General features: G+C 62.3%; 1 protein-coding gene across 1 annotated transcript in view; it reads left to right on the top strand.

The window, feature by feature from the left end:
* Nucleotides 1–9,768, top strand: part of LOC108803051 (talin-1-like) — a 35,809-nt gene that overhangs the window by 22,425 nt on the left and 3,616 nt on the right. Inside the window, exons 21-26 of the mRNA XM_018574895.1 lie at nt 1,141–1,275; nt 1,637–1,765; nt 1,856–1,958; nt 4,097–4,305; nt 7,662–7,803; nt 9,691–9,760. Coding sequence (XP_018430397.1) covers nt 1,141–1,275; nt 1,637–1,765; nt 1,856–1,958; nt 4,097–4,305; nt 7,662–7,803; nt 9,691–9,760 — 788 coding nt within the window. The remainder of the gene's footprint in view (nt 1–1,140; nt 1,276–1,636; nt 1,766–1,855; nt 1,959–4,096; nt 4,306–7,661; nt 7,804–9,690; nt 9,761–9,768) is intronic.

The raw sequence follows: 9,768 nt of genomic DNA, 5'->3' as shown, positions 1-9,768 counted from the left end.
CATGTATGTGGTCAGGTCTGCGCGGTCTCTGCATGTATGTGGTCAGGTCTGCGCGGTCTCTGCATGTATGTGGTCAGGTCTGCGCGGTCTCTGCATGTATGTGGTCAGGTCTGCGCGGTCTCTGCATGTATGTGGTCAGGTCTGCGCGGTCTCTGCATGTATGTGGTCAGGTCTGCGCGGTCTCTGCATGTATGTGGTCAGGTCTGCGCGGTCTCTGCATGTATGTGGTCAGGTCTGCGCGGTCTCTGCATGTATGTGGTCATTGTTGGGTAGCCTCCATATTGGAGGTCACGGGGAGGGGAGTCTTTGCGTGTTGTAACGTTCGGTTATCTTTGTGTCCGGCAGCTTGTGGCCGATCACATCCCATCGTTGGTTCAGGGAGTCCGAGGGAGCCAATCACAGCCGGAGAGTCCGAGTGCCCAACTGTCACTCATCAGTGCCAGCCAGAACTTCCTGCAGGTGCCGTATCGCTGCCACCTGATGTTACCCCGCCTTGTGTGCCGTGTCATTGTCTCCTGCGCCGCGTGTCTCCTGCGCTGCGTGTCTGGTTGAGTGGAGACGCATGGACCATGTCACCAGTCCGGTCCTGCGCCGCGTGTCTCCTGCGCTGCGCGGCTGGTTGAGTGGAGACGCATGTACCATGTCACCAGTCCGGTCCTGCGCTGCGTGTGTCTCCTGCGCTGCGTGTGTCTCCTGCGCTGCGTGTCTCCTGCGCTGCGCGGCTGGTTGAGTGGAGACGCATGTACCATGTCACCAGTCCGGTCCTGCGCTGCGTGCGTCTCCTGCGCCGCGTGTCTCCTGCGCTGCGCGGCTGGTTGAGTGGAGACGCATGTACCATGTCACCCGTCCGGTCCTGCGCTGCGTGTATCTCCTGCGCTGCGTGTCTCCTGCGCTGCGCGGCTGGTTGAGTGGAGACGCATGTACCATGTCACCCGTCCGGTCCTGCGCTGCGTGTATCTCCTGCGCTGCGTGTGTCTCCTGCGCTGCGCGGCTGGTTGAGGGGAGACGCATGTACCATGTCACCCGTCCGGTCCTGCGCTGCGTGTATCTCCTGCGCTGCGTGTGTCTCCTGCGCTGCGCGGCTGGTTGAGGGGAGACGCATGTACCATGTCACCAGTCCGGTGCTTTCTCTCATTACAGCCGGGCGGTAAATTGGTGGCTGCCGGGAAGGCGGCTGTCCCGACGGTCTCGGATCCGGCTTCTGCCATGCAGCTCGGTCAATGCACAAAGAACTTGGCTGCCGCTCTGGCCGAGCTCCGCACTGCTGCACAAAAGGTACGTTGTGGCCCTATACACACTGCGGGGCCCACAGGGCGTGTGTGTGTGGCGAGGAGCATATATCTTCAGGTCTCAGTCTGCATATGGAGCTGTACGGTTCTGTTTGGGTGTTGGGTCAGGTCTCGGTCTGGATATGGTTCTGTTTGGGTGTTGGGTCAGGTCTCAGTCTGGATATGGAGCTGTACGGTTCTGTTTGGGTGTTGGGTCAGGCCTCAGTCTGGATATGGAGCTGTATGGTTCTGCTCGGGTGTTGGGTCAGGTCTCGGTCTGGATATGGAGCTGTATGGTTCTGTTTGGGTGTTGGGTCGGGTCTCGGTTTGGATATGGTTCTGCTATGGTTCTGATTTGTCCCCACCAGGCACAGGAAGCATGTGGACCTCTGGAGATTGACTCGGCGCTGAACCTCATCCGCTCCCTGGAACAAGACTTGAAGGAGGCCAAAGCAGCAGCCCGAGACGGCAAACTGAGGCCACTGCCGGGAGAAATGGTGACGCTTCCTCCCTATTGGGTGCTGTAGGGACCATGTGTGTAGACCGGTGTAGGTGTCGGCATGGTGACCATTGTACTTCCCTCACAGGTGGAGAAGTGCTCACAGGACCTGGGAAGCAGCACAAAGGCCGTGAGTTCCGCCATCGCCCAACTTCTCGGTGAGATTGTCCACGGCAATGAGAACTACACAGGTAGGTTGTGGTGACGTCCTTGTCTCCGCCCCTTTCTCTGATCTATGTGGTGACGTCCTTGTCTCCGCCCCTTTCTCTGATCTATGTGGTGATGTCCTTGTCTCCGCCCCTTTCTCTGATCTATGTGGTGACGTCCTTGTCTCCGCCCCTTTCTCTGATCTATGTGGTGACGTCCTTGTCTCCGCCCCTTTCTCTGATCTATGTGGTGACGTCCTTGTCTCCGCCCCTTTCTCTGATCTATGTGGTGACGTCCTTGTCTCCGCCCCTTTCTCTGATCTATGTGGTGACGTCCTTGTCTCCGCCCCTTTCTCTGATCTATGTGGTGACGTCCTTGTCTCCGCCCCTTTCTCTGATCTATGTGGTGACGTCCTTGTCTCCGCCCCTTTCTCTGATCTATGTGGTGACGTCCTTGTCTCCGCCCCTTTCTCTGATCTATGTGGTGACGTCCTTGTCTCCGCCCCTTTCTCTGATCTATGTGGTGACGTCCTTGTCTCCGCCCCTTTCTCTGATCTATGTGGTGACGTCCTTGTCTCCGCCCCTTTCTCTGATCTATGTGGTGACGTCCTTGTCTCCGCCCCTTTCTCTGATCTATGTGGTGACGTCCTTGTCTCCGCCCCTTTCTCTGATCTATGTGGTGACGTCCTTGTCTCCGCCCCTTTCTCTGATCTATGTGGTGACGTCCTTGTCTCCGCCCCTTTCTCTGATCTATGTGGTGACGTCCTTGTCTCCGCCCCTTTCTCTGATCTATGTGGTGACGTCCTTGTCTCCGCCCCTTTCTCTGATCTATGTGGTGACGTCCTTGTCTCCGCCCCTTTCTCTGATCTATGTGGTGACGTCCTTGTCTCCGCCCCTTTCTCTGATCTATGTGGTGACGTCCTTGTCTCCGCCCCTTTCTCTGATCTATGTGGTGACGTCCTTGTCTCCGCCCCTTTCTCTGATCTATGTGGTGACGTCCTTGTCTCCGCCCCTTTCTCTGATCTATGTGGTGACGTCCTTGTCTCCGCCCCTTTCTCTGATCTATGTGGTGACGTCCTTGTCTCCGCCCCTTTCTCTGATCTATGTGGTGACGTCCTTGTCTCCGCCCCTTTCTCTGATCTATGTGGTGACGTCCTTGTCTCCGCCCCTTTCTCTGATCTATGTGGTGACGTCCTTGTCTCCGCCCCTTTCTCTGATCTATGTGGTGACGTCCTTGTCTCCGCCCCTTTCTCTGATCTATGTGGTGACGTCCTTGTCTCCGCCCCTTTCTCTGATCTATGTGGTGACGTCCTTGTCTCCGCCCCTTTCTCTGATCTATGTGGTGACGTCCTTGTCTCCGCCCCTTTCTCTGATCTATGTGGTGACGTCCTTGTCTCCGCCCCTTTCTCTGATCTATGTGGTGACGTCCTTGTCTCCGCCCCTTTCTCTGATCTATGTGGTGACGTCCTTGTCTCCGCCCCTTTCTCTGATCTATGTGGTGACGTCCTTGTCTCCGCCCCTTTCTCTGATCTATGTGGTGACGTCCTTGTCTCCGCCCCTTTCTCTGATCTATGTGGTGACGTCCTTGTCTCCGCCCCTTTCTCTGATCTATGTGGTGACGTCCTTGTCTCCGCCCCTTTCTCTGATCTATGTGGTGACGTCCTTGTCTCCGCCCCTTTCTCTGATCTATGTGGTGACGTCCTTGTCTCCGCCCCTTTCTCTGATCTATGTGGTGACGTCCTTGTCTCCGCCCCTTTCTCTGATCTATGTGGTGACGTCCTTGTCTCCGCCCCTTTCTCTGATCTATGTGGTGACGTCCTTGTCTCCGCCCCTTTCTCTGATCTATGTGGTGACGTCCTTGTCTCCGCCCCTTTCTCTGATCTATGTGGTGACGTCCTTGTCTCCGCCCCTTTCTCTGATCTATGTGGTGACGTCCTTGTCTCCGCCCCTTTCTCTGATCTATGTGGTGATGTCCTTGTCTCCGCCCCTTTCTCTGATCTATGTGGTGACGTCCTTGTCTCCGCCCCTTTCTCTGATCTATGTGGTGACGTCCTTGTCTCCGCCCCTTTCTCTGATCTATGTGGTGACGTCCTTGTCTCCGCCCCTTTCTATGATCACCTTTCAGTGTGCCTGACTTACCTGCACGGTCTCTATAACCCAATCATCTCGTCCCCCTTTGGCAGGGCGTGCTGCCCGCGACGTGGCGCAGGCACTTCGTTCTCTGGCTCAGGCCAGCCGGGGAGTGGCTGCCACATCGGGAGACCCGGCAGTGCAGAACGCCATGTTGGAGTGTGCCGGAGATGTCATGGACAAGGCTGGAAATCTGATAGAAGAAGCTAAAAGAGCGGCGGGAAAGCCGGCCGATGCCGAAGCCCAACAGAGATTGGCTCAGGTCTGCGGTTCCTTCTCTTTATGGCTTCACCTCTACTGTACATGTTGTTTTCCCTTTACCCCCTGCGTGCCGAGTGCTGGAACACCGGTGCCGAGCGATGCCGAGTAAGACCGGCGCCGAGTGCTGGAAGACCGGCGCCGAGTGCTGGAAGACCGGCGCCGAGTGCTGGAAGACCGGCGCCGAGTGCTGGAAGACCGGCGCCGAGTGCTGGAAGACCGGCGCCGAGTGCTGGAAGACCGGCGCCGAGTGCTGGAAGACCGGCGCCGAGTGCTGGAAGACCGGCGCCGAGTGCTGGAAGACCGGCGCCGAGTGCTGGAAGACCGGCGCCGAGTGCTGGAAGACCGGCGCCGAGTGCTGGAAGACCGGCGCCGAGTGCTGGAAGACCGGCGCCGAGTGCTGGAAGACCGGCGCCGAGTGCTGGAAGACCGGCGCCGAGTGCTGGAAGACCGGCGCCGAGTGCTGGAAGACCGGCGCCGAGTGCTGGAAGACCGGCGCCGAGTGCTGGAAGACCGGCGCCGAGTGCTGGAAGACCGGCGCCGAGTGCTGGAAGACCGGCGCCGAGTGCTGGAAGACCGGCGCCGAGTGCTGGAAGACCGGCGCCGAGTGCTGGAAGACCGGCGCCGAGTGCTGGAAGACCGGCGCCGAGTGCTGGAAGACCGGCGCCGAGTGCTGGAAGACCGGCGCCGAGTGCTGGAAGACCGGCGCCGAGTGCTGGAAGACCGGCGCCGAGTGCTGGAAGACCGGCGCCGAGTGCTGGAAGACCGGCGCCGAGTGCTGGAAGACCGGCGCCGAGTGCTGGAAGACCGGCGCCGAGTGCTGGAAGACCGGCGCCGAGTGCTGGAAGACCGGCGCCGAGTGCTGGAAGACCGGCGCCGAGTGCTGGAAGACCGGCGCCGAGTGCTGGAAGACCGGCGCCGAGTGCTGGAAGACCGGCGCCGAGTGCTGGAAGACCGGCGCCGAGTGCTGGAAGACCGGCGCCGAGTGCTGGAAGACCGGCGCCGAGTGCTGGAAGACCGGCGCCGAGTGCTGGAAGACCGGCGCCGAGTGCTGGAAGACCGGCGCCGAGTGCTGGAAGACCGGCGCCGAGTGCTGGAAGACCGGCGCCGAGTGCTGGAAGACCGGCGCCGAGTGCTGGAAGACCGGCGCCGAGTGCTGGAAGACCGGCGCCGAGTGCTGGAAGACCGGCGCCGAGTGCTGGAAGACCGGCGCCGAGTGCTGGAAGACCGGCGCCGAGTGCTGGAAGACCGGCGCCGAGTGCTGGAAGACCGGCGCCGAGTGCTGGAAGACCGGCGCCGAGTGCTGGAAGACCGGCGCCGAGTGCTGGAAGACCGGCGCCGAGTGCTGGAAGACCGGCGCCGAGTGCTGGAAGACCGGCGCCGAGTGCTGGAAGACCGGCGCCGAGTGCTGGAAGACCGGCGCCGAGTGCTGGAAGACCGGCGCCGAGTGCTGGAAGACCGGCGCCGAGTGCTGGAAGACCGGCGCCGAGTGCTGGAAGACCGGCGCCGAGTGCTGGAAGACCGGCGCCGAGTGCTGGAAGACCGGCGCCGAGTGCTGGAAGACCGGCGCCGAGTGCTGGAAGACCGGCGCCGAGTGCTGGAAGACCGGCGCCGAGTGCTGGAAGACCGGCGCCGAGTGCTGGAAGACCGGCGCCGAGTGCTGGAAGACCGGCGCCGAGTGCTGGAAGACCGGCGCCGAGTGCTGGAAGACCGGCGCCGAGTGCTGGAAGACCGGCGCCGAGTGCTGGAAGACCGGCGCCGAGTGCTGGAAGACCGGCGCCGAGTGCTGGAAGACCGGCGCCGAGTGCTGGAAGACCGGCGCCGAGTGCTGGAAGACCGGCGCCGAGTGCTGGAAGACCGGCGCCGAGTGCTGGAAGACCGGCGCCGAGTGCTGGAAGACCGGCGCCGAGTGCTGGAAGACCGGCGCCGAGTGCTGGAAGACCGGCGCCGAGTGCTGGAAGACCGGCGCCGAGTGCTGGAAGACCGGCGCCGAGTGCTGGAAGACCGGCGCCGAGTGCTGGAAGACCGGCGCCGAGTGCTGGAAGACCGGCGCCGAGTGCTGGAAGACCGGCGCCGAGTGCTGGAAGACCGGCGCCGAGTGCTGGAAGACCGGCGCCGAGTGCTGGAAGACCGGCGCCGAGTGCTGGAAGACCGGCGCCGAGTGCTGGAAGACCGGCGCCGAGTGCTGGAAGACCGGCGCCGAGTGCTGGAAGACCGGCGCCGAGTGCTGGAAGACCGGCGCCGAGTGCTGGAAGACCGGCGCCGAGTGCTGGAAGACCGGCGCCGAGTGCTGGAAGACCGGCGCCGAGTGCTGGAAGACCGGCGCCGAGTGCTGGAAGACCGGCGCCGAGTGCTGGAAGACCGGCGCCGAGTGCTGGAAGACCGGCGCCGAGTGCTGGAAGACCGGCGCCGAGTGCTGGAAGACCGGCGCCGAGTGCTGGAAGACCGGCGCCGAGTGCTGGAAGACCGGCGCCGAGTGCTGGAAGACCGGCGCCGAGTGCTGGAAGACCGGCGCCGAGTGCTGGAAGACCGGCGCCGAGTGCTGGAAGACCGGCGCCGAGTGCTGGAAGACCGGCGCCGAGTGCTGGAAGACCGGCGCCGAGTGCTGGAAGACCGGCGCCGAGTGCTGGAAGACCGGCGCCGAGTGCTGGAAGACCGGCGCCGAGTGCTGGAAGACCGGCGCCGAGTGCTGGAAGACCGGCGCCGAGTGCTGGAAGACCGGCGCCGAGTGCTGGAAGACCGGCGCCGAGTGCTGGAAGACCGGCGCCGAGTGCTGGAAGACCGGCGCCGAGTGCTGGAAGACCGGCGCCGAGTGCTGGAAGACCGGCGCCGAGTGCTGGAAGACCGGCGCCGAGTGCTGGAAGACCGGCGCCGAGTGCTGGAAGACCGGCGCCGAGTGCTGGAAGACCGGCGCCGAGTGCTGGAAGACCGGCGCCGAGTGCTGGAAGACCGGCGCCGAGTGCTGGAAGACCGGCGCCGAGTGCTGGAAGACCGGCGCCGAGTGCTGGAAGACCGGCGCCGAGTGCTGGAAGACCGGCGCCGAGTGCTGGAAGACCGGCGCCGAGTGCTGGAAGACCGGCGCCGAGTGCTGGAAGACCGGCGCCGAGTGCTGGAAGACCGGCGCCGAGTGCTGGAAGACCGGCGCCGAGCGATGCCGAGTGCTGGAAGACCGGCGCCGAGCGATGCCGAGTGCTGGAAGACCGGCGCCGAGCGATGCCGAGTGCTGGAAGACCGGTGCCGAGCGATGATGAGTCGTGTTCGGAGATTTCTCCATGCATATTGTCTTTTGTACACGCTGACCCCTCCACGTGTGATGTATGTTTGGTGATTTGGTGACTCGACCTCATTCTGTCTCCGCAGGTGGCCAAGGCCGTGTCTCAGGCTCTGAGCCGCTGTGTCAATTGCTTGCCGGGGCAGAGAGATGTGGACGCGGCTATAAAGGGCATTGGAGAGGCCAGTAAGAAGCTCCTGGCTACATCTGTGAGTATTTCCTCCTCCCTTGGTCCTCCTCCTACTCCTCCCTTGGTCCTCCTCCTCCTCCTCCTCCCTTGGTCCTCCTCCTCCTTCTCCTCCTCCCTTGGTCCTCCTCCTCCTCCTCCTCCCTTGGTCCTCCTCCTCCTTCTCCTCCTCCCTTGGTCCTCCTCCTCCTCCTCCTCCCTTGGTCCTCCTCCTCCTTCTCCTCCTCCCTTGGTCCTCCTCCTCCTCCTCCTCCCTTGGTCCTCCTCCTCCTTCTCCTCCTCCCTTGGTCCTCCTCCTCCTCCTCCTCCCTTGGTCCTCCTCCTCCTTCTCCTCCTCCCTTGGTCCTCCTCCTCCTCCTCCTCCCTTGGTCCTCCTCCTCCTTCTCCTCCTCCCTTGGTCCTCCTCCTCCTCCTCCTCCCTTGGTCCTCCTCCTCCTTCTCCTCCTCCCTTGGTCCTCCTCCTCCTCCTCCTCCCTTGGTCCTCCTCCTCCTTCTCCTCCTCCCTTGGTCCTCCTCCTCCTCCTCCTCCCTTGGTCCTCCTCCTCCTTCTCCTCCTCCCTTGGTCCTCCTCCTCCTCCTCCTCCCTTGGTCCTCCTCCTCCTTCTCCTCCTCCCTTGGTCCTCCTCCTCCTCCTCCTCCCTTGGTCCTCCTCCTCCTTCTCCTCCTCCCTTGGTCCTCCTCCTCCTCCTCCTCCCTTGGTCCTCCTCCTCCTTCTCCTCCTCCCTTGGTCCTCCTCCTCCTCCTCCTCCCTTGGTCCTCCTCCTCCTTCTCCTCCTCCCTTGGTCCTCCTCCTCCTCCTCCTCCCTTGGTCCTCCTCCTCCTTCTCCTCCTCCCTTGGTCCTCCTCCTCCTCCTCCTCCCTTGGTCCTCCTCCTCCTTCTCCTCCTCCCTTGGTCCTCCTCCTCCTCCTCCTCCCTTGGTCCTCCTCCTCCTTCTCCTCCTCCCTTGGTCCTCCTCCTCCTCCTCCTCCCTTGGTCCTCCTCCTCCTTCTCCTCCTCCCTTGGTCCTCCTCCTCCTCCTCCTCCCTTGGTCCTCCTCCTCCTTCTCCTCCTCCCTTGGTCCTCCTCCTCCTCCTCCTCCCTTGGTCCTCCTCCTCCTTCTCCTCCTCCCTTGGTCCTCCTCCTCCTCCTCCTCCCTTGGTCCTCCTCCTCCTTCTCCTCCTCCCTTGGTCCTCCTCCTCCTCCTCCTCCCTTGGTCCTCCTCCTCCTTCTCCTCCTCCCTTGGTCCTCCTCCTCCTCCTCCTCCCTTGGTCCTCCTCCTCCTTCTCCTCCTCCCTTGGTCCTCCTCCTCCTCCTCCTCCCTTGGTCCTCCTCCTCCTTCTCCTCCTCCCTTGGTCCTCCTCCTCCTCCTCCTCCCTTGGTCCTCCTCCTCCTTCTCCTCCTCCCTTGGTCCTCCTCCTCCTCCTCCTCCCTTGGTCCTCCTCCTCCTTCTCCTCCTCCCTTGGTCCTCCTCCTCCTCCTCCTCCCTTGGTCCTCCTCCTCCTTCTCCTCCTCCCTTGGTCCTCCTCCTCCTCCTCCTCCCTTGGTTAATGGGGGGTCCTCTGGTAATGGGGGGTCCTCTGGTAATGGGGGGTCCTCCGGTAATGGGGGGTCCTCCGGTAATGGGGGGTCCTCTGGTAATGGGGGGTCCCTCCGGTGAGGTGGTGGGGCCGCCTCTGTGTTATGATGTCATTATTGAGCTGATGGGGAATGTTGGCGGTCTCCGGGGGATGGGCTGCAGGTCATGGTGTCACATGACCACCTAGCACCCTGGAGGTCCACGTGATGGAAGAGTCCCTCCGGCATAACATGTCTAGATTACAATGTAGCGTGTTCCGCCGGCATAACATGTCTAGATTACAATGTAGCGTGTTCCTTCCGCCGGCATAACATGTCTAGATTACAATGTAGCGTGTTCCTTCCGCCGGCATAACATGTCTAGATTACAATGTAGCGTGTTCCTTCCGCCCACAGAACAAGGAGGACCAGGCCCAGGTGGTCTCCAACCTCAAGAGCATTTCCCTGTCATCCA

The sequence above is a fragment of the Nanorana parkeri genome, unplaced genomic scaffold, assembly GCF_000935625.1.
Source record: "Nanorana parkeri isolate BGI_ZX_2015 unplaced genomic scaffold, ASM93562v1 scaffold3338, whole genome shotgun sequence".
In the NCBI taxonomy this organism is placed as follows: Eukaryota; Metazoa; Chordata; class Amphibia; order Anura; family Dicroglossidae; genus Nanorana; species Nanorana parkeri.
This window is presented reverse-complemented; position numbering and strand designations above follow the sequence as displayed.